Genomic DNA, 24,751 nt, shown 5'->3' with positions numbered 1-24,751 from the left:
CCTGGTGCCCAAAAGGTTGGGGACCTCTGCTTTAAAGTCTCGTCCAGATGGGGGAATGCAGGACACCCGACCCCACTCCAAATTAAAGTGAATTGAGTCTCCTCTCTCCTGATCACATAACACTGTAATGGCATCACCTCATTTTTTCCCTTTATTTTTTTGTCTAGCTTTCTCTTCAAATGGCTAATTTCAGCTTGAAAAGATATTCACCTATTTAGCACGAAGATCTATTAATGTCTGCCTGAGAATCCTACATTCTGTCTATGATTTGGAAGCTAGATAAGATAATGTCCCAGCCGATTTTCTGACTGATGATAAAGCCACAAGTGAATTCAGCCAAATAAGGTTATTTCCTTGGGCACATAAATAGTTGAGGTGGGTGCTCATGTTACATTAGAGGCCGTCCGTGCTTAACAATCCTAACTGGGACTGGAAATAGTTGATAAATTTAGATCCCTCATTTGCACTTTGAGAAATTGATAGTGTTATGTATGCAGGCACCTGCATAGCAACAGCCACCAGGGGGCGTTGGCCTGAACGGTTTTGGCGGGAAACCCAGTTTCGGTGGGAAACCTAGGGCCAACCCCATTGGCTGTCCGCTTACCTGGCTAGGTATTTAAGGAGGCCAGGTAACCCTCATCCCCCAGTTCGCTACCCCCCATCCAATAAAGAGCTGAACTAACACACTGGCTGGCGTCTCTTCCTTGTGTCGGACCCACTACAGATAGCATCGTTGTTTCTTCTTCTTCTTCTTCTTCTTCTTCTTCTTCTTCTTCTTCTTCTTCTTCTTCTTCTTCTTCTTCTTCTTCTTCTTCTTCTTCTCTTCCTCCTCCTCCTCCTCCTCCTCCTCCTCCTCCTCCTTGCAGTTTTTGAGAGGAGATTCAACAACTATTTGTCTCAACTGATATAGGGCTTCCTGCCTGAGCAATGGGTTGGACGAACAGGTCTAGGCAACCTCAAGAATTCTGGGAGTTGAAGTCCATGCGTCATAAAAGAGCCAAGGTTGCCTATCCCTGAACTAGAAGACCTCCAAGGTCCCTTCCAACTCTGTTATTCTGTATTCTATTCTGTAAGAAAAAGAACAGAAATTGGTAGTGAATAAGCTACCATTATGGGCTGGAAGCAAAGAGAAGGAAAAGAACAGCCATGCAAGCAGAAAAATAACGCATTGATTTTTGTAAATATGTAACCTTTACAGATTTCACATTTTACAGGGGATTTCACTTGAAATCCTCCTGCTGGCTTCCCGAGGAAAGTGTTGAAGAAAGTGAAAAGCATCTGTCTTCCATTGCAGAAACAACCGTTGTGACATGACCCAAGAATTCCAGGGGCTGAGGGAATAAAAACAAAAAGGAAAAATCTTTAAAAAGGGCCTCATGTTGTTGACAGGTCTTGAGGGAAAAATCCTAAAGACTTTTGCCATCCCCAAGCCAGCTTGAAATGTTATGCAAACAACAAGAAACCATTACCACAGCTGCTTGGGTAAAATATTTTATTTATTTATTTATTTATTTAAATTTATATACCGCCCTTTCCTGAAGGACTCAGGGCGGTTTACAGGGCATTTAAAACAACCAATACAAAAGTTAACAACAAATTAAAAAAAAAAAATAAATCATCCCTAGAATTAAAAACCCCAGTTAAAAATTCTCAGCCTGGGCCGGAAAGCTCAAAGAGCCAGGTTTTCAGGTCCTGGCGAAATGTGCGGAGGTCGGGGGCAGTCCTAAGCTCCACGGGCAGCTGGTTCCAGAGGGCAGGCGCACCCACAGAGAAGGCCCTTCCCCTGGGTGTTATCCGCCTGCAGTCTTTTATCGGCAGCACCCTGAGAAGACCCTCCCTGTGGGAGCGCACGGGACGAAGGGAGCTTGATGCCGGCAGCAGTATATAATGAATAAGATGAAGATAGTTCTAAATTAGGATCGGTCACGTGACCTCAGTGGATTATTTATATAACTGTTGGAAATCTGCAGCTCAGCCATAGAAGGTGAAGAACGGCTATGCAGGGGTGTCAAACTCAATTTCATTGAGGGCCGCATCAGCATTGCGGTTGCCCTCAAGCGGCTGGGTGGGTATGGCCAGGGTGGGCGTGGCCTACTGGGTGGGTGTGGCTAGAGTGCGTATGGCCTACTGGGTGGGCATGGCCAGCTCTACATCGTTGGCATCAAGGGTGCCTATGGGGGCCTGGGCAGGAGTGGGACAGATCTGAGGGTCTCTGGCAGAAGAAGGGTCTCTGGACCAAGGCCAAGGCAGTGGGGGCCGTTCCCTCACTGTTTCCAGGATGGCTTCGTGGGCCACATGAAACCACTTCGCGGGCCGGATCTGGCCCCCGGGCCTTGTGTTTGACATGTCTGGGTTATAGGAATTGGGTAGGTCTAGTGCCAGGGATAGGCAACCTCAGCTCTTTTATGACTCATGGACTTCAACTCCCAGAATTCCTGAGTCAGCTATGCTGACACAGGAATTCTGGGAGTTGAAGTCCATGAGTCACAAAAGAGCTGAGGTTGCCAAAAAGAAGGACTGAGGGAGACACGATAGCACTGTTCCAATATTTGAGGGGGGGGTCCTACAAAGGCGAGGGGGTCAAACTATTTTCTAAAGTGCTAGTAGGCAAGACAAGAAGCAATGGTTGGGAACTAACCAAGGAAGAATCAACCTAAAACTAAGGAGAAATTTCCTAATGGTGAGAGCAATCAACCAATGGAAGGGCTGGCCTTCAGAAGTTGCGGGTGCTCCAACCCTGGAGGCTTTCAAAAAGAGACTGGACAACCATTTGTCCGAAATGATGTAGGGTTTCCTGCTCGAACAGGGGGGGTTGGACTAGAAGACCTGTGAAGTCCCTTCCAACTCTGTTATTCTATGTTCTAACTGCTTGCTCTATCAAATCTCTGCCAGTTGGAATGGAAGTTATAGTATCACAACACCAAACTGGCTCTCAGAAGTGAGGTCTTTTTATGCAGCCATTTTTGCTTCTTCCAAAAAGTATCCATTTGTCATAACAGCTCCCATGCTACCCTCTACATTTTCCCCCCCCCATTAACATTTCTCCATCCGTTATCCTATTTTTCTACCAAGGTACACCAATTCATCTACTTTGGGACATTTTGTCCCGTACAATCTATTTTACATTTGCTGTGCTTCATTTGGGATCTCAGCCAAGAACAGAGTGCATACAATTGTAGATACATTAATGCTCAGAACTGGCATACCTCTAGCATCGTTAAAAAATATTATTCATGTATTTATCTATATAATAATCAACCACAGGAATTGCACACAATCTCCTCTTGCTCTCTGTTCAATGTTGAACCACTTTTGCTAAGCGATCCGCTTACTTGCAGACGTGCTTTAATCCCATCACCCATCATCCTGACAGCATTCAGCAATCAACCATCAACTCCATATTATTCATGCAAAAAACTCCTTAATTCGTTCACGTTTTCTATAAAACAGTCTTACAATACATTATATTTTCTCGCATTCCTACCTTTACTACAGACTTTAGTAAAAATCTATATCTGAGGAAAAAGCAATTTTGCTACTGATGCTACAAGTCTAAGTGCTATTGCTGTTGTGGCTAGATTTAAACATTGTCTGAAGCCACCTTTAGGAAAGTTCATCCTTGTTTCTCTGTTGCTGGCAAGTTCACCCTTCTGCTTTGCTTCTAGTTAGCCCAACAATGTGTGGCCCACATGCAAATCCACAAGGACATTCTTGACAGTGACTCAATCAAGTTGCAACTTGTGGAATACAGATGACAATGTGAGACACTGAAATGGCATGTTCTGTTGCATAAAAATAGAAGAAAGCAAACAAGCAAGGAGCTATTATTTATACAGGCTTCTGATTTGTCTAGGCACAAACATCTTCAAGTGGCAGCAATTTGTGACTAATAGACTCAGTTCTTTAACTGAGTCAGCATGAGCCAATCGGCTCTTTTATAACTATTTCCACCTATGTTAGGTGACTCAGACATACCCAGTCAGCACCATGTTTCCCAGAAAAAGAAAGAAAGAAAGAAAGAAAGAAAGAAAGAAAGAAAGAAAGAAAGGAAGGAAGGAAGGAAGGAAGGAAGGAAGGAAGGAAGGAAGGAAGGAAGGAAGGAAGGAAGGAAGGAAGGAAGGAAGGAAGAAAAAGAAAGAGAAGTCACAAAGCTCTGGAAAAAAAAAGAAAAGTCGGGACAGTTGATAATCAAAAACTTTCATTGAAAAGTGTTGTCATGGAATCAAAAGAAAGACTATCCCCTCTGGACTATACATTTACTATGAAATGATCTTTGTACAGAAAACTGTCTGGCATTTAGTGTTTTCTCAGCATTTGAAAACAAAGCCAGTTCTCCACAACCCACCTTTCTTTTATTTTCCCAGGCTTTTGAAAACATGCTACAGCTTTTAACACAATCCTAGAGCAACTGCAGTTTCTATTCTCTCATCTCGGCTTCCAGAAGTCTCTAGAATCTTGGGGCATTCCAATTCATGGTGTGCTTTTAACAGCATTTTGTAAGGTTGGGGTTGGTTTCAAATTTTTACTATAATTTTGTGAGCCACCGACAGAACTTTAGTTAATGAAGGGCTTTTAAAGTAAAGGTAAAGGTTCCCCCGCACATGCGTGCTAGTCGTTTTCGACTCTAGGGGCCGGTGCTCACCTCCGTTTCAAAGCCAAAGAGCCAGCGCTTGTCCGAGGACGTCTCCGTGGTCATGTGGCCGGCATGACGAGACGCCAAAGGCGCACGGAACGCTGTTACCTTCCCACCGTAGTGGTCCCTATTTTCCTACTTGCATTTTTACGTGCTTTCAAACTGCTAGGTTGGCAGAAGCTGGGACGCGTAACAGGCGCTCACTCTGTTACGCGGCACTCGGGATTCGACCCGCCAAACTGCCGGACCTTCTGATCGACAAGCTCAGCATCCCAACCCACTGAGCCACCGCGTCCCTCGAAGGGCTTTTAGCAAGCCACAATTTCTTAGTTTCTTATTCTTACAAGTTTGGGGTCATTAAATGAAAACAAACAAAACAAAACAAAACTCCACACTCCTGTGGATTCTGCTCTTAAGCCAGGAGGCACTGAGTCGTGGATCAAATTCAGGTAGACAAACTCAAGCTGCCTGATGCTCAAACAAAATTCAGATCTGAAGCAGGTTGCTAATACTGTAGGTTGCTGGGTTCTATTCCTGGACATCTTACATTACCACACTTTCCTGAAGCGTTACATGGACACAGAAGCTGCCCTATGCTTCAGTATGGCAGGGGGATAAACAAAATAAAATACAGGTGGAGAAAGCAATAGCTCCAGCAATCAATAAAGTCTGAAATCAAAGTTTTTGTGTTGAAATGTACACATGCTGATACACAAACTCCCTTTGATCAAAGAAGGAAACGGGATACCTTCAGTGTCACCACTCACTCCCAAGTGCATGGGCCAATACAGTTTGTCTTATACCAGGGGTCTTCAAACCTGGCAACTTTAAGAGGTGTGGACTTCAATTCCCAGAATTCCTCAGCCAGCCAAGGCTGTGTCCATGTAACGCTTCAGGAAAGTGTGGTAATGTAAGATATCCAGGAATAGAACCCAGCAACCTACAGTATTAGCAACCTGCTTCAGATCTGAATTTTGTTTGAGCATCAGGCAGCTTGAGTGTGTCTACCTGAACTTGATCCACAACTCAGTGCCAACTCTTAAAGTTGACAAGTTTGAAGACCCCTGTCTTATTCAAACAGAGAGTCAGTGATTGGGAAAATTCAGTGTGGATCAAATGAAGAGTAAAAAGGTCATTACCATTACTAATTCGAAACTGTCAAGTCATGCTAGGCACAAGACATGCAAAGACTCAACCTAGAACTACGGAGAAAGTTCCTGACAGTGACAACAACCAATGCATGGAATGACTAGCCTTCAGGAGTTGTGGGTGCTCCATCATGGGAGTCTTTAAGAAGAGACTGGACAGCCATTTTGTCCAGAATGGTATAAGGCAGAGGTCTTCAAACATGGCCCTTTTATGACTTGTGGACTTCAACTCCCAGAATTCCTCAGCCAGCCAGAGAAATATTCGGTTCATGCAAACTCTTATTTCAGTTACAGGATCTGCAGCTTTGCCCTGATGCTTTGCAGTGTTCCCAGCAATGGGCAGTCATTTTTAACACAAACTTAATTATATGATAAGGCCCGGGCTACCCTTCGTCTGCAATGAGCTAATTTCTGTTATTCTAATCTCGGTGTGACCTTGCCAAACCTGTTTGACCAGAGATAACAACAGGGTGAGTGCACACAATACTTCTACCTTCAACTCTCTCTTTTGCCTTGTTAAGGCTCTTTACAGTTGCAACGTTTCACTTGGAACTCTCTGAGTGAGCTCTTCTGAATGGCCAGCCTCTTGGTTTCCTGGATATCTGAGTTACTATCTTAGCAAGAGAAGATATTCCTGTGACATCAGGGTCCCTTTTCTCTGCTGTGGGAGATGGTTCATCTAGACCCACATTTATGTTAACCACTGCAGGAGACGGCCAAGACTGACATCAATTTAACCAGGGCAGCCAGGTATGTTTTATGCTTTAGTCATTTCATTGGCATTTTCTTTCTGAGAGGGCAGAAGTTTAACACTATCCTTACCAGCAGTGAGATTTCGCTCCCCTTCCTTTCCTGGGTTTTCATTAGTGCCAAAGCTAAACCAAGTGCTATAAGCTGGGGTGGGAGGGGGTCAACTGCTAATAGCATCCATGGAGACAACAAAATATTTCCATCAGGTTGGTTTGTTTGTTTATGCGCTAGATTTAAACCTTCCTTCTTTATTCCAAAGGATTGTTGAATGAAAAATCTTCATCAGGGTCTAGTCCAGGGGTAGGCAACCTCGGCTCTTTTATGACTCGTGGACTTCAACTCCCAGAATTCCTGAGCCAGCACAGCTGGCTCAGGAATTCTGGGAGTTGAAGTCCACGAGTCATAAAAGAGCCGAGGTTGCCTACCCCTGGTCTAGTCCAAGCTGGGAATAAACAAAATGAAGACTGCTTTAGAAATAAGGGTGTAGTTTATTGAAGAGTAGAGCCAGACAGAAGCCTGGCTCTGGGAAAGCTGACCACGTGTAGCTGGGAGCGGCGGGTTTTTATACCTTCTTGGGCTTTTGAGGTTGTTTCCTGTTCCTGTTGCATGAACTTTGACCTGAGGTTCAGTGTGTCCCATTGGTATTCTGATGGTGGGTATGTAGATTTTTAGGGGGTCTTTGTCTTTCTAATCTCATCAGCTTCCAGCTTCCTGGCTCCAACCTTTCTGAAACGATGATTGAATTTGCATTTCTACAGACCTGAGTTTCTGGCTGTGGGGAGGGAGTTGCCTCATTGCCTCCTTATCTGCGTGTGTACGTATGTGCCTTCATGCGTATACACTCCATTACAGCATGCCTGAACATGGTGGCTTCGCTTGATCCCAGCTGACTTGGGAGGAACATGCTGGAAAACTGGTTCTGAAAGTCAATTTGCTGAATTTCTCCAAAACTACACTATGTGATGTTTTGTGCCTTTGCATTATTTACAGCGTTGTGCTGAACCCTTGCTACTTGGCCCTGCTGGCTCACCCAGCCTATGTTATCTATCGGGGATGCCTCCAATGTTTGTATTTGTCACCACGCTTTGCCATATCCCAGCCAGATTCAAATCGTGCAGATCCGGTTCCATTTTGGAATTCAAGTCTCCCAAATGGGTGTCAACATGAAAATAGTCCACTTTCTTCCTTTTTCTTCCTCCACTGGGTATGAAATTCGGTATCTATTGATGATGATAACTTTATTGTCACTTTGAATGTTAACACCAATCGGCATACATCAAAATGAAATTTCGTTGCATACAGCTCTCAAAGGGTCACCACCTCCGATATATACTCCTTGTTCGGGGCCCGCTCAAATTTCAGATTGTCCATTTTAGTCTCTAGGGAGTGAACGATGGCAAACAGGACAGATGGAAATGGGGCTCCATGTGGATTAGCCCTCAAATTAGCTTGTATTCTGACAACCTTGCCTTCTTTCCTTTTTCTGATGCTGACTCTTCCACCCTTTCCTTAAAGAGGCCTTGCTTCTTTTTGCCCCTGGAGCACGCTGCTGCTGCCGCCGCCACCAACTCCTCCAAAAGCCTCTCTCTCTTCCTCTATTTACTTTCTTTAAACAATGGGGACATGGACCAACTCAGGACATAGACCAACTCAGACTAAAATGAATGTTTCTGCCTGGCTGTATTGTATACCTCCTATCCAAATGACTATAAACACTGGATTAAGGAAATAAACTTAATCCACGAATCCCCACCTCAAATAATGGCGTGTGTTCCGTTTTTTAAAAATTTCTTTACCATTGTCAGCACATAGAGTTGATTTGCGTTAGGCTGCTAGCCTTCCTCTTCACAGGTTGCAATTATCTTTTGCGGTGTTACATTAAATGAGAGGCTGGGAACTTAGGGATAACAGTATGCCAAATCACTTAATCTATTTATACCAGGTGTTCTAGTTACTAACTTGTTAGTAAAATATAGATGCAGAAATAATTATCATGGAAAATAAAATGGTGGCAGAACTGTCTGGCGCATTATGAGAATGATAGAAGTTTCCATTTGAAATAAAACATGAAAGGCATCTTAATTTGTGTGAAAAAACTCAGATCCCCAATAGCTTTCAACGTACCGCAACAGGAAATGAGGTTTCAGGTCTAAAAGAGAGCCAAGTTACCTTTGAGTAGGGAAACTCAATTGCAAATCCACCCTGAAAACTCACAAGATGTCAGCCCACCCCATCACACAGCGTTGTGTGGAGGCAGCACAAAAATTGAAGGAGAAAGTTCTTCTCTGTAAGTTTTTGGGAGAGAGCTGAGTCATCTACTTCTTGCAGAGCAAACAAATGAATATTAAAATGGTTGGCAAAGTATTTAAAATTAATTATATACAGGAAGTCCCCGACTTGCAATCATTCGTTTAGGGACCATTGAAAGTGACAACTGAAAAAAAAATGACCTACAATCGGTCCTCACACTTACGACCATGGCAGAATCCCCACAGTCGTGTGATCAAAACTGGGGACTTGGCAACCCCCAGATATTTATCATGGTTGCAGTATCCTGAGGTCTTAGGATCGTGACCTTCCCAGCTGTTTTCTGACAAGCAAAGTCAGTGGGGGAAGCCAGATTCATTTAACAACCATCTGATTTGCTTAATAACCGAAGTGATTCACTGAACAGCCAGGTCAAAATTGGATGTGCCTCACTGAACAACTGACTTGCTTTGCCATGGACATTCTGACTTGCTTTGCCATTGGTGCTAAATGTGGTCATAAGAACTATCTGTAAATTGCTATTAGCTTACGTATAAGTTAAAGGTCATGTGGAATTCTAAAGCTGCCATGTCATTATGTAAGATGCTTTCCCCCTTTTCTCTAATTTTTCTCTCTCTTTTACTTTTCATTGCCTGTCTTTTGCTTTATCCCATATTGTCCATCAATCAGAATGGAGCTGGAAGGGACCTTGGAGGTCATCTAGTCCAACCCCCTGCTCGAGCAGGTGTCCCTATACCATCTCAGACAAGTGGTTGTCCAGCCTCTTCTAAAAAACCTCCAGTGATGGAGCACCCACAATTTCTGGAGGCACGCTGTTCCACTGGTTAATTGTCCTCGCTGTCAGGAAGTTTCTCCTTAATTCCAGGTTGCTTCTCTCCTTGGTCAGTTTCCATCCATTGTTTCTTATCTTGCCTTCTGGAAAATAAATTGACCCCTTCCTCCTTGTGGCAGCCTTTCAAATACTGGAATACTGCTCTCATGTCCCCACCCCACCCCAATCTTTCTTTTCTCTAGATTGGCCGTTCCCAAATCCTGAAACTGTTCTTCATATGTTTTAGTCTCCAGGCCATTAGTCATCTTAGGTGCTCTTCTTTGCACCTCTTTTCAAAGCCTCAACATCTTTTTTGCAACGTGATGACAAAAACTGGATGCAGTATTCCAGATGTGGCCTTACTAATGCTTTATAAAGTGGTACTCATACTTCACGTGATTTTGATTACCCCTGTATGATGTCATCAGCTTTGCATAGTCATCTGTGTTGGGCATAGTGCCTGTTAATCAGTTCCAGGTTTTGAGTTTACTCAGATTCAAACAAACGGCTTTCTCAGTAGGCCATTTGAGGCAGGACAGATATCATTTGGTTGTAAATGGCAAGAATAGGATAGGGTAGGGTAGGGTAGGGTAGGACAGGAGAGAACAGAACAGAAATTAATTAGAATAGAATAGAATAGAATAGAATAGAATAGAATAGAATAGAATAGAATAGAATAGAATAGAATAGAATAGAATAGAATAGAATAGAAAAGAATAGAAAAGAATAGAAAAGAATAGAAAAGAATAGAAAAGAATAGAAAAGAATAGAAGAATAGAATAGAATAAATAGTATAGTATAGTATAGTATAGTATAGTATAGGATAGGATAGGATAGGATAGGATAGGATAGGATAGGATAGGATAGGATAGGATAGGATAGGATAGGATAGGACAGGACAGGACAGGACAGAACAGGATAGGATAGGATAGAAATTAATTAGAATAGAATAGAATAGAATAGAATAGAATAGAATAGAATAGAATAGAATAGAATAGAATAGAATAGAATAGAATAGAAAAGAATAGAATGGAAAAGAAAAGAAAAGAATAGAATAGAATAGAATAGAATAGAATAGAATAGAATAGAATAGAATAGAATAGAATAGAATAGAATAGAATAGAATAGAATAGAATAGAATAGAATAGAATAAATAGTATAGTATAGTATAGTATAGTATAGTATAGTATAGGATAGGATAGGATAGGATAGGATAGGATAGGATAGGATAGGATAGGATAGGATAGGATAGGACAGAACAGGACAGGACAGGATAGGATAGGATAGAAATTAATTAGAATAGAATAGAGTAGAATAGAATAGAATAGAATAGAATAGAATAGAATAGAATAGAATAGAATAGAATAGAATAGAATAGAATAGAATAGAATAAATAGTATAGTATAGTATAGTATAGTATAGTATAGTATAGGATAGGATAGGATAGGATAGGATAGGATAGGATAGGATAGGATAGGATAGGATAGGATAGAACAGGACAGGACAGGACAGGACAGGATAGGATAGAAATTAAATAGAATAGAATAGAATAGAATAGAATAGAATAGAATAGAATAGAATAGAATAGAATAGAATAGAATAGAATAGAATAGAATAGAATAGAATAGAATAGAAATTAATTAGGATAGGATAGGATAGGATAGGATAGGATAGGATAGGATAGGATAGGATAGGATAGGACAGGACAGGACAGGACAGGACAGGACAGGACAGGACAGGACAGGATAGGATAGGATAGGATAGGATAGGATAGGATAGGATAGGATAGGATAGGATAGAAATTAATTAGAATAGAATAGAATAGAATAGAATAGAATAGAATAGAATAGAATAGAATAGAATAGAATAGAATAGAATAGAATAGAATAGAATAGAATAGAATAGAATAGAATAGAATAGAGTATTCTTTATTGCCGAAGTCTGATTGGACATACAAGAAATTTGTTTCCAGTGTATTAGCCCTGCACATACAAACAACAAAGTAATATAATCATAGGTTACCAATAGGAGAAAGTAGGAGAAAAGATGAGAAGGATAATAGTAATACAGCCCTACTACATGGGTGAGCCTTGGTGGAGCAGTGGGCTAATGCCTCCTTAAGTAGCACCAGCTGCCTGCAATTAGTGCAGGTTCGCATCCCACCAGGCTCAAGGTTGACTCAGCCTTCCATCCTTCTGAGGTAGGTAAAATGAGGACCCAGATTGTTGGGGGCAATAAGCTGACTTTGTAATAATGCCACTTGGGGCCCCCCGAAAGCCCTAATAAGCAGGCATATACATAGAATGAAGGCTATTGCTAAGTACATTGATTTGTGCTTAGATTGTAAGCTGCCCTGAGTTTTCGGAGAAGGGTGGGATATAAATGGGATTTAAAAAATAAATAAATATTCTTAGACATAAGACCCCATCCTGTGGCAATTAGGCATGAGAGGAAAAAACTGTCCCAGTGTCTAGTTGCTTTGGCATGCAGCATCCTGAGTGGATGAGTTGAAACAGTTTATATCCAGGATGTGCGGGGTCTATAGATATTTTCTCAGCTCTTACAATGAGATGTTTTCTCATTATACTGTAGGGTTACAATAGAATGTTAGTCTTCAAAAGACAAAGAAAAGCAGACATAGGATGAGTTGCTTTCCCAACTAAAAAGCTTGCTTCCAAAATCCTGATCCCGCCCAGTGACTCTAGCTGCTGTTGTCTTGGGATGTTATGACAATATTCCAGCAGAATGTTTAAAGAATCCTTACTTTGTGCTATATTATTTCCTGCCCATGGCAAGGCCTATACTCTAGAGCAAAAACAAGCTCTTAGTATGTTGTATGTTGATTGAAGGATTAACAACTGGCTTTGGCAGAACAGTTGTGGAACGGAAGGAAAATTCCACACATTCTCTCCAAGGCATTTTTTTTTAAAAAAAGGAAAGAAACAAGTTACTACCAGCTGATATTTTTTTTTCTTTTCTCCACATCATATATGTATCGGAAGAATCCGCTACTCTTCCTTTCCAAACACTGTTCACCAGGAGTGCTTGATTCTAACTGGCTAGTTAGCAGCGTATGAAGAAAAATCCATCTGCCTTGCTGATTCTGAAATAGAACCGTACTTTAAGCTGGCCTCCAGCCAGACAAACTTTTAAAGTACAGATTTCTCTCAAGTAGAAAAATGGTAAGGTGTGCCCTGTTAATAAATGCACTCAGGAGTGTTGAAGGAAAAGTCTTCATCGTGGTTCAATCCAAGCCGGGAATAAACAACATGGTGACCGCTTTAGAAAGAAGGTTGCAGTTTATTGAAGAGGAGAGCCAGACAGGAAGATGGCTCTGGTTGAAAAAAGAGAGTGAGCACATGTAGGGAGTGGGTTTTTATACCCTCTGGAGCCTTTTGTTTGGAGTTGTTCCTGTGGCATGAACTTTGACCTGAGTATGAGTGTGCCCTTTGGTATCTGTGGGTTAATTCTATTATGTCCTGTCTTAGAGTTTGGGTATGTAGATTTTAGGTGTCTTTGTCTTCCTAAGCTTCTAGCTGGGGGCCTCCAACCTTCCTGGATTATTATTTACATCTTCTTGGGGGAGAGAGAACTTGGGACTATTAAGAAAACTGGGCATGTTTTTCTGCCTCTTTAATATCCTTTGAGAAAATATATTTTTTTGCCCTTTTAATATTTCCTTCTCTCCTTTTCTGGCTTCGTCCCATAGACGAAGATCCTTCGAGATGGGCAAGTTTATGAAACCTGGTAAGGTCGTTCTTGTTTTGGTGGGACGCTATTCTGGATGCAAAGCTGTTATTGTTAAGAACATTGATGATGGCACTTCAGACCACCCCTACAGCCATGCCTTGGTGGCAGGTATTGATCTTTACCCACACAAAGTAACAGCCAGTATGGGCAAGAAGAAGATTGCTAAAAGGTCCAAAATCAAGTCCTTTGTTATAGTTTACAATTACAACCACTTGATGCCAACCAGGTACTCTGTTGATATTCCCCTGGACAAAACCATTGTCAACAAGGATGTATTTAGAGATCCTGCCCTGAAACGTAAGGCACGGCAAGAGGCTAAAGTGAAATTTGAAGAAAGATACAAGACAGGCAAGAACAAGTGGTTTTTCCAGAAGCTCAGATTCTGATTTGTTTTCAACTGAACCAATAAATGTTTTTGAAAACTCTAATATATATATATATATATATATATATATATATATATATATATATATATATATATATATATATATATATATATATATATATATATATATATATATATATATATATATATATATATATATATATATATATATATATATATATATATAGGCGGGGCTGACTTCCCACAGGAGACAAAGCCAAGACAAGTGTTGTTCTCTCTTTGCCAAAAAGAAAAAGAGATCATGCATTTTGTCAAGCTCATGAGACATCATATTGCTCCTTTGTTCGCAGGAGGGTTAGTTTACTCTCCTCTGTGCATGTACAAAAAAAAAACTAAGAAAATAAGATACTGTCTTTTACCCAGTGTAAAATAAAGGATATTTCAATGCTCACCCCAATGTGATTTCTGCTGTTTCTCTGGACGGGAGGCAAGTCTATTGGTACCATCTCACCATTACCACTGCTTACCCTCAGATATGAGATTGGTTAGTAGCGCACAGCTCAATATTGGTTATTTTGTCTATGGAGATTCTCAGTCATCCAGTCATGGTTGTCCCCAAAGTGCTTTTTCAAAGGCAACTGGACTTTGTATTTCCTTGAAAATGTTTCACTTCTCATCCAAGAAGCTGACGTTGAAGAATAGAAGAAGCTTTTTGGATGAGAAGCAAAATGTCCTCAAGGAAAGCAAAACCCAGTTGCCTTTTGAAAAAGCACCTTTGGATCAATAGGTGGAGCCTTGGTGCCTTGGTGGAGCAGTGGGCTAACGCCTCCTTAAGTGACACCAGCTGCCTGCAATTAGCGCAGGTTCGAGTCCCACCAGGCTCAAGGTTGACTCAGCCTCCCATCCTTCCGAGGTAGGTAAAATGAGGACCCAGATTGTTGGGGGCAATTAAGCTGACTTTGTAATAATGCCGCTTGGGGTGTGTGTGAAAGCCCTAATAAGCAGGCATATACATAGAATGAAGGCTAGTGCTAAGCTTGTAAGCCGCCCTGAGTCTTCGGAGAAGGGCGGGATATAAATGGAATTAAAATAAAATAAAATAAAATAAAATAAAAATAAAATATCCCAAAGGTACTTTTTCAAGAGGCAACTTGGACTTGCTTGTTTTTCTTTGAAGACGTTTGGCCTTCTCATCCAAGAAACTTCTTCGGCTCTGACTGGATGGTGGAGAACGGAAGGATTTATGCTCCTGGCAGACAGCGGGTCACTCGCATTCTTTTAGCAAGTCATTAAGACCACCTGGAGGTTTATCTGTGTCATAAGGGTCACCTGAGTGGTGCAAATGGGTGTGTAGCCTTCTTGGAACTGCTGAAAGGACGGTGCTGTAGACTGGGGATAGATGACGTCGTATCCCTCCCCCTTTGTTGAGAGAGGCCTGTTCAGTTTTGTTCAGAGTTGGAGAAGCTTCTTGCCTCTTGAAAAAGCACCTTCGGGACAAGCATGGCCTGGATGACTGAGAATCTCCATGGACACTTTGGGTCAATACTGGTTAGCTTCAAGACAGAGCTTGGTAGGGTCTCTGCTAGCTTCTTCCCTGTATCACCCTTTGATCCCTGGGTAGTAAAGATCAACCTATGGGCAGATAAGCCCTGACACGGGAGTTAGGGCTGATAACCCAAAAAGGCTTAACCTAAGGAAGCTACAGTCCATGGATAGATCTTGGCTAGACCCACTCCACTGCTCTACGGCAGAAGAGGAGAACATCAGGGCAGATTCTCCTTTGGCTCAGCAAAGGCTGACTCCACTCACATCCAGACAGAGGAAGCTTGATCAATGCTATCCTCTCCTCTTACCCCTAAAGCCTGTTTCCCACCTTTGGGGGTGGGGGGAAAGCTTGAAAATTCTCCAGTCAACCAGGCTTTACCTAGAATGGGAATCCAGAGGTGATAAATTAGCAAAGACATCTGCCCTTTTTTGCTGTGTACATATCCACCCACTGTAAGCTCTGCTATGTTCTGGGAAGAGGCAGGGGACTGCATTTGCACCCGCACTTATATACTGCAATAGGACTTATATACTGCTTCACAGTGATTTACAGCCCTCTCTAAGTGGTTTATAGAGTCAGCATATTGACACACACCCCAACAATTTGGGTCCTTATTTGCCACGGGCACCAGACCTAGAGCTCCTAAACCTCCACAGAGGGAGGAGAGAAAGAAAACTTAATCTGATCAACGGACCAGGCTTACCCAGAAACAAAAGGCTATATGTTTAACTGGTCTCCTTGTTCAATAATCAAGACAAATCTATTTATTTCCTGTCTGTAAGTTCCCCCTTTCACACACTCACATTGAGACAAGCAGCAGACAGTATCCTGGACTTACCCTGTATTATTTGCCACTCTGATCCTGAATCTGGGACATTCTGCTATGGAAGACTCTCCAAATGCTTTCTCTCTGGAACCCACTAAGGATTTTTGTAAATCCTCTGGAATTTTGAAAGTAACTTTTCATTCCTTCCACCGCTTCCTCTAGTCTAGCATATTATTTTTATTTGCGGCAATTTCAGCAGTGCCTGCAGGCATAACAGGATACCAAGTAAGGATTTAGACTGATAAAGTGTCGTGTTTGTTTGTTTAAACGTGTTAAATAAACCCCAGTTGGCTGGATTTACATGGCCCAATTTATAGGGTGCTACAGGCAGTCCTGTAGTATTTTGCACAACCGAGTGCAAAGTTTCTGTTGATAAGTGAGACATTTGTTAAGTGGATTTTGCCCCATTTCACAACCTTTCCTGCCACTGTTGGGGAACAAGTGAATCACCACAGTTGTTAAGTTAGCAACACGGCTGTTAAGTGAATCCGGCTTCCCCACTGACTTTGCTTGTCAGAAGGTCACAAAAGGTGATCACAATACCCCGGATTGCTGCAACCATCATAAATATGGACCAGATGCCAAGCATCTGAATTTTGATGGGGATGCTGCAATGGTCGTAAGTGTGAAAAACGGTCATAAGTCACTTTTTCAGTGCTGTCACTTCGAATTGTCACTAAATGAACTGTTGTAAGTTGAATATAAACTGTATAAACTCTTAAGAAGAAGAAGCAGCTGCAACATCTATTACTCTGGTTTTCTATCCAGTATCAGGATTTCTTCTAAACCAAAACTAGATAAAGCCATTGGTGGGATTCAGCCCGTTTGCACCACTTTGGCAGAACCGGTAGCTAATTTTTTGTTACCCAGGCCCAGAATGGACTTCCGGAAGCGGCATCCACACAGAGAACCGGTTGTTCACATATTTGAATCCCACCACTGGATAAAACCCATTAAAGCATGCACAAAATGAGCCAGACATTACTTTATTCCTAGAGTCCTTAAGATTCAGGGGCTAAAACGGTGCTTCAAGGGGTTACTCAAGTGGTCAACTTTTTAAACCTTGTAACTCTATTCCCTGGATTGGGGGGATCTGCCATCCCTGTAAAAGATGCAGCTGCTTTAATGAGTTGGGTGTAGAATCGGCATCACCTCAAGCTCTTTGTGGCCTTCACATCCTAGGTTTTGGAGACTGGTCAAGCTTATAGTTAGAATATGGTGGAATTCATTTTGTCTTCTTCCTCTCTGAAATAATGAGAAAATTTCATTGTAGTCTATTTAACTAGATCTTAAATGGCTCACTTCTCAGTTGGGGAGGTATGCATGCTAAATGTTGACATTTCAGTTAAAAGGCTGCCCCCAAAAAGAAATATGAGGAACTGTATATAAAACTTTTTTTTTTAACTTACCACCTCATAGTAATAGCAAGCCACAGAGAGACTGTGCTTAGGATACTTTAATTCTGAAAGATCTTTCATAGTTATACTTCGGTTATCTTCAGAAGTGAGGCCCTAACCATTAGTCTCCCCATGAAATAAAACAGATTCTACTCTCATAAAAACAACCAAAGAATTACTAAGGAATGGAAGTCAGCTTTACCACATCATAAACTCTCTATAAAAACAAATATACTTTAGCGATAGGCTCAGCAAAAATGAGATGGGAGAACTTGAACTATTATTTTGGGGGATGTGGTATAGATTTACTAAAAATGAAAAAGTTCTGCTAAAACTTTTTGTTGTTGTTGTTAATACTTAAGTAAGCAAATTGAATCTTTCTTTTTGTTGCAGAACTAAAGTCTTACTTTTTATTTTTTAAGAAGTACCACTTAAAAGGGAACAATCCTATAGTTGCAGCTTCTGGGTGATATTGTTGCATAAGCCAACACAGTGCAAGGCTGCATTAACAGAGGGATAGAATCAAGATCAAGTGAAGTACTAATACCACTTTACAATGCCGTGGTAAGGCCACACCTGGAATACTGCATCCAGTTTTGGTCACCACGATGTAAAAAAGATGTCGAGACTCTAGAAAGAGTACAGAGAAGAGCAACAAAGATGATTGGGGGACTGGAGGCTAAAACATATAGGGAACGGTTGCTGGAATTGGGTATGTGTAGTTTAACGAAGAGATGGATAAGGAGGGACATGATAGCAGTGTTCCAATATCTCAGGGGCTGCCACAAAGAAGAGGTAGCCAAGCTATTCTCCAAAGCACCTGAAAGCAGGACAAGAAGCAATGGATGGAAACTAGTCAAGGAGAGAAGCAACCTAGAACTAAGGAGAAACTTTCTGACAGTTAGAACAGTTAACCAGTGGAACAACCTGCCTCCAGAATGGTGAATGCTCTAACACTGGAAGTTTTTAAGAAGAGACTGGACAGCCACTTGTCTGAAATGGTATAGGGTTTCCTGCCTGAGCAGGAGGTTGGACTAGATGACCTTCAAGGTCCCTTCCAACCTTCTTCTTCTTCTTCTTCTTCTTCTTCTTCTTCTTCTTCTTCTTCTTCTTCTTCTTCTTCTTCTTCTTCTTCTTCTTCTTCTTCTTCTTCTTCTTCTTCTTCTCCTTCTTCTTCTTCTTCTTCTTCTTCTTCTTCTTCTTCTTCTTCTTCTTCTTCTTCTTCTTCTTCTCCTTCTCCTTCTCCTTCTTCTTCTTCTTCTTCTTATTCTTATTATTATTATTATTATTATTATTATTATTATTATTATTATTATTATTATTATTATTGTTATTATTAAATTTGCAACAGTAAATTTAAACTTCATGTTGCCTTGGTGCCATGACTTATGTTGTTGCCTATTTATTACAGTTAACTTGACTATGTAACAAAAAACTTCATGTTTTAATTGGGGTTGGGGAAAAGGGGAACCAGAGATGGAGAGAGGTAAAATGGTAGGGGAGCTGTGGTGATGACAGGAATGGGGAGATAGTCCAGGAGTCAAGAGTCTGACTATTCTCAGAGGTCACTTTAAAGGGCTGCTCTTGTAGACCCTTCAGAACAGGGGTCTTCAAACTTGGCCCTTTTATGACTTGTGGACTTCAACTCCCAGAATTCCTCATCCAGCCTGCCTGTCCACAAGTCCACAAGTCATAAAACGGCCACGTTTGAAGACCCCTGCCTCAGAAGTTACATCTGGTCCAGGATGTAGCAGCCTGCACAGTATTGGGTGTTCATAGGTTCACCCCAGTGGTGGGATTCAGCCAGTTCGCACCACTTCGGCAAAACCGGTAGCTAATTTTTTGTTGTCCACGTCCAGAATGGACTTCTGGAAGTGGCATCCACACAGAGAACCAGTTGTTCACATATTTGAATCCCACCACTGGCTCACCCATATTAACCTCTACTGTGTGAGCTGCACTGGCTCCCAGTTTCCTTCTGGGTGCAATTCAAGATGCTGGTCATCACCTTTGAACCCTACGTGGCGTGGAACGTGATTACTGGCAGGACCACCTCTTCCTAAGAATATCTGCCCCACTTTCTACATATGGGATAGGCCAGACATATTCTTGATCCCTTCACTGCAATCCTGCCCTCTAGTGAGGTTTTAGAAGTATGTTTTTCCCTCAGCAGTTTTAAAATGGGTGGACTTCAAATCCCAGAATTCCTCAGCCTGCTTTCCTGCTGGGGAATTCTGGGAATTGAAGTCCACGTATGTTTAAGCGGTTGAGATTGAGAAACACTGACTTAGGGGGGATACCTTCTGCCCGGTGTCACCCTCCCCCCCATCCTCCTCCATGATGTGGTGGCATTTTTACCAAGGCACAGGTAAAAAAGTGGAATATAAAGAATGGAATGAGGGCAATTGGAGTTTGTATAGGACTTCTGAATTAAATAGTGCAGGGGTTTTATTTGTTTGTTTGTTTGATTGATTGACAGCTTTACTGTTTTATTGTTATGCTTCATAGTAATTGGTCTTAATCCTGTTACCAGTGTTTAAGATGGGCAGGATAGATAGATGATAGATAGATAGATAGATAGATAGATAGATAGATAGATAGATAGATAGATAGATAGATAGATAGATAGACAGACAGACAGACAGACAGACAGACAGACAGACAGACAGACAGACAGTTCTGTTCTCATAATCTTTAACTAGAAGAAACAGTGCATTTGTTGTTCTAAGTTGCGAAGTCGTGTCCGACCCATCGCAACCCCATGGACAACGTTCCTCCAGGCCTTCCTGTCCTCTACTATATTCTGGAGTCCATTTAAGGTCACGCCTACTGCTTCAGTGACTCCATCCAGCCACCTCATTCTCTGTCGTCCCCTTCTTCTCTTGCCTTCAACCTTTCCCAGCATTAGGCTCTTCTCCAGTGAGTCCTTCCTTCTCATTTGGTGGCCAAAGTATTTGAGTTTCACCTTCAGGATCTGGCCTTCTAAAGAGCAGTCAGAGTTGATCTCCTCTACAGGGCAATAATTTTTGAGTCAAGGTACCTCAAGTAAACTAACTTACAGAATGTATCCAAAGTCTGGAACCCATGACTCTTGTGGAATTGAAATTTCTCAAATTTTATAAAACATTTTATGGCATAAAAATTAGTACAAACCAGTTTATGACATGATACAAAATTGAAGGAACACACCAAGAGTTGAGCAGATATTATTTTTAGACAAAGAGCACAACAACATTGTATTTGTAAATGCATTTCTCTCTTTCTAAAGCTTTCAAATACTTAAGTTCAATTGTTTATGTGCTGTAATTTGCAGTTCCCATGGTTTTATATCAAATGAAGTAATCTCACTTGTCAGCTGCTACTTCATACGTCTTAAAATCCATAACGAAAACACAGCAGCTCTTCTGTAAATGGTTAGCATAATAGTCCGCGTTCTCCATTTTGGGAGTGGGGAGGACTACATTCTCCATCATTCTCAGCCGGAAAGATGTGGACACATCTGGTGAGCATCTGGTGAGTGGATGCTGCAGGATACATCTATGTCAAAATAATTCTTGAACTCAGTTGCGGTTGTTCATTGAACTCACCCAGGAGCCCTCAGATCAGCTTTTGAGCTAAAAACATATGTGGCCAAAATTAGCATGTTTAAGATTGCATTTTGGAGGGAAACATAGAACAAACAAGAGATGTTATGTTTTTGGTCTGCAAAATAATAATCTCTCTGTGTCGGCCCCTTTTTAAAGGAAAAAAGCAGTTTGCCCTTTTGAGTTACTCCCTCAGGGTGTCCTTTTGTTTCTGCTATAAAAGATGGATTAATTTAGCCCTTCATCGGTCACCTCTAGCATTAGATAAACAAGCCAAATCAATAGCTTTTTCATGCATTTTATCTCTTAAGGACCAAGGCAACCTCTTGCAACCTTCCCAATTGGTGTTGTCTTTTCCACTGCCTGTCTCCATAAACATGACAAATGATTGCTGGCCATACATAATTCCTCCTGTCACATTAAGTGAATCTGTAGCCTGAATGATCTTTGCAGAAATATCCCTGGAAGCCATGCTATTCTTCAGGACACTGTGTCAGTTTGAGCCTTGAGAAATCAGGAGTTCGAAATACAACTTTTACAACGATTCTGTGATTGAAGTGGGAAACATAGGGCAAATAAGGGAGATTCGACTACCTAAAATAATGACAGGAACCCTACACCAGGGGTCCCCAACCCCCAGTCCGTGGACTGGTACTGGGCCGCATCATGCCAGCAACCGGTCCGCGCAAACAAGCAAAGCCCCATCCGTGGGATGCAGGCAGCACACAAAACCACGCACCCTCCAGCCCATGGAAAAACCTTTCTCCACGGAACTGGTGCCCAAAAGATTGGGGACTTCTGCCCTAAACAACCATGTCATTTGCTTGTCTGCCTCAAAAATGTTGAAAAAAAAATCAGATCAGGACACGTGATGCCTTCACTTATGACCTCCATGATAAACCATAATTCCAGGCTTAATTATGGTCGTGTTACAGAAAATGACCGAATTGTTCCATGGGAAGTATTGGGACTCAGTGTTTATCTTTCTGTCCCCAAATCTATTCGTATTGAACAATAAGAGGGGAAGAATCCACTCTTGCTTAAGGATTGAGTTTAAGCTTTGCTTCGGATGAATATATAATGGTGATTGTGGTGATGACATAAATGGTGGCAATGATAATTGTGTTGAATTTTAACAGAATTACAGAATAACAGAGTTGGAAGGGACTTTGAAGGTCTGCTAGTCCAACCCTATAGCATTTCAGGCAAATGGCTGTCCAATCTCTTCTTAAAAACTTCCAGTGTTGGAGCATTCACAACTTCTTGACAGTTAGAACAATTAACCAGTGGAACAACCTGCCTTCAGAAGTGGTCAATGCTCCAACACTAGAAGTTTTTAAGAAGAGACTAGACAGCCATTTGCCTGAAATGGTATAGGGTTTCCTGCCTGAGCAGGGGTTTGGACTAGATGACCTCCAAGGTCCCTTCCAACTACTTCTTCTTCTTCTTCTTCTTCTTCTTCTTCTTCTTCTTCTTCTTCTTCTTCTTCTTCTTCTTCTTCTTCTTCTTCTTCTTATTCTTATTATTATTATTATTATTATTATTATTATTATTATTATTATTATTATTATTATTTATTTCTAATACACTTTCCATTAGTTACCTGGCTTCTGCACAATTTCTCACATTGCTTAATATAGTTGATTCTCATGGTCAGTGACAGTAGGAAACCAAGCATTGTGGTCCAACGTTCTATCCCTTTTTCAAAGAGATTGCTGGTATCAATGGGAAACCAGTGATTTACATCAGGAAGAAATAGAGTAAGAAATCCATGGTGTTCCTCATCGCTCCCAGCCATCAGTCTTATGGAAAAGGCGCAATTAACTGCTCTGCTGGCAGCCAAGGAAAAGGGGTGATGCTTCCGCGAGGCCCTTAAAATGGCAGCTTGTTGCACGCCATCCATTGACTCATGAATTGAACCTGCTTTCCTTATTTTGTAAAAATTAAGCGGATTGCTGAGATTTTATCTGTTATTATTTCACCCAAAAAGCAGAGTTGCTTTGGCAAGAACAGTGACAATATAATTCAAATTTATAATAGCCATAGTAGTAAAAGACTGGCAATGGATTAAGGTTTAACAAAAACATTAAACTTGCATTGTGGATACACCATAGCCGTTCTTCTCTTTTCCTATATTTGATTTATTTTGTAATCATATAGTTTATGTAGCTTATCTTCAAAACCCACTGAATTTTACATGAAGTGTATATATTCCGCATTCTATTTCTTTAGCCTTGCATTTGGCCCACATAAAACGTAACCTTTTGGTTTTGTTTTGTTTCTGGGCTTAGCCCATAACTTAATTGTGTGTGTTTTTTTTTGTTTTACACTCATATGGCAAACAGAGGGCTTCTAATTAGTCTCATTATTTTATTGCTGATATATTTGGGGCGATTCCAAGAAACTGAGATCCCATCCTCAAGTAAAGCCATATGCAGGGCTTCTGCTAATTTTCCCATGAGAAATGCATGTAAATATACATCTGAGGTTCTTTGTATATGCCAGTCAGAAGGATGTGCCCCCAATTTCCATTCCCGGGGGTGTCATATTATGTTTTAGACTTATATGTCCCTACGTGAGCAGGCAATGTATTGAAAAGTCTTTGACCTCCAGAAAAATTGTGGCCTGTGGTTCTTAAAATATACAGGAGTGCCTTTATTCACTAATTCTGGTCCAAAGTACAAAGTACTTTCTGATAAAGGGGCCACGGTGGTATACCAAACAATAATTCAGATCAGATGCCAAGATTTATTTATTGTTCTTTTTTAAAAAGCCATTTGCCTCTATTCATAATGTCCATTAGGAGGAATTCTATAAATAGAATATGTTTTTAGTGAACTATTTTTAAGATGCACGCACAGATTGCCATCATATCATTCTCTAGTTTCTTCCTGTAGCTAACTCAAACCAAATAGATTTATGTTGGTGACATTTTAATCCATTACCATTAATACCCCTGACTTAAGTCACAGCAACTTGAACAATGGCAACTGTACTTAATCCAACAGAATCCTCGGCAAGCCACAATAACACCAAAATGACAACAGGCATCCAATGACACCATGTCGGTATTATATATTTGCTTCCTGATATCTGAATAAAGTCTGTAAGTTGTGACTCTGGCATGATGACATTGTCCCCCACCTCTTGGATCTGGCATATACCTAAGTAGCTACACATAGTATGAGCTATAGTTAGCTTCCTCCGGGATAGAAATAGCTGTTTTATTGCCCCATGGTACCCTTAACAATGGGTAAATTGGCTGAAACCCCTGAAGCACAAGCAAGTTTATACGAGATGAATTGAACAAAGGTGTCCGTATTTAGAAATAAAGTCACGGGCTTATCTCTTTCAAGACATAGGTGTTAACTGGTCCTTCTCAGCATTTTACAGTACTCTTCTTTAATTTATATGACTTCACTATTTTTGTGTCATTAATCATCATAATTTAGTATGGAACAATGAATGGTACTCTACGTTCTATGTTTTCTACAGTCTTTACAATCTGTCATTGATGCAAATTGCTTTATCGCCCAGTATATTTTTGGGGTCATTAGCATGATGCCCAAGAGGACACCATCATACCTGTGGCTTGAGTAAAAGAAAATAATTTTAATTAAGAAAATAAAAAAGCTTGCATGGGGGACAAATAGCAATGCCAGTTTCCACCATCGCTCTTTCCAAGAATGCCT

General features: G+C 41.1%; 2 protein-coding genes across 2 annotated transcripts in view; both read left to right on the top strand.

Moving 5' to 3' along the window:
- The first annotated feature begins 6,308 nt into the window (after window positions 1–6,308).
- The window catches only part of LNX1 (ligand of numb-protein X 1), a 145,196-nt gene continuing 126,753 nt past the window's right edge, over window positions 6,309–24,751 (top strand). Inside the window, exon 1 of the mRNA XM_083367902.1 lies at window positions 6,309–6,531. The gene's annotated coding sequence lies outside the window, so the exon portion shown is untranslated. The remainder of the gene's footprint in view (window positions 6,532–24,751) is intronic.
- Window positions 7,680–13,782, top strand: LOC310643488 (large ribosomal subunit protein eL27-like). Its single transcript, XM_083367946.1, has 2 exons — window positions 7,680–7,735; window positions 13,320–13,782. Exons 1-2 carry the CDS (start codon window positions 7,683–7,685, stop codon window positions 13,744–13,746), a joined length of 480 nt encoding a protein of 159 aa, XP_083224072.1. The 5' UTR covers window positions 7,680–7,682; the 3' UTR covers window positions 13,747–13,782.

This window comes from Vipera ursinii (assembly GCF_947247035.1).
Source record: "Vipera ursinii genome assembly, chromosome: 7".
NCBI lineage: Eukaryota > Metazoa > Chordata > Lepidosauria > Squamata > Viperidae > Vipera > Vipera ursinii.
The sequence above is the reverse complement of the archived record's forward strand: the minus strand, read 5'-3'. Positions and strand labels throughout refer to the sequence as shown.

Coding starts and splice junctions, on each gene's coding strand:
- LOC310643488 (XM_083367946.1), top strand. CDS start 7,683: ATGGGTGTCAACATGAAAATAGTCCACTTTCTTCCTTTTTCTTCCTCC. Junction 7,736..13,319: donor CCTTTTTCTTCCTCCACTGG/GTATGAAATTCG, acceptor TTCGTCCCATAG/ACGAAGATCCTTCGAGATGG.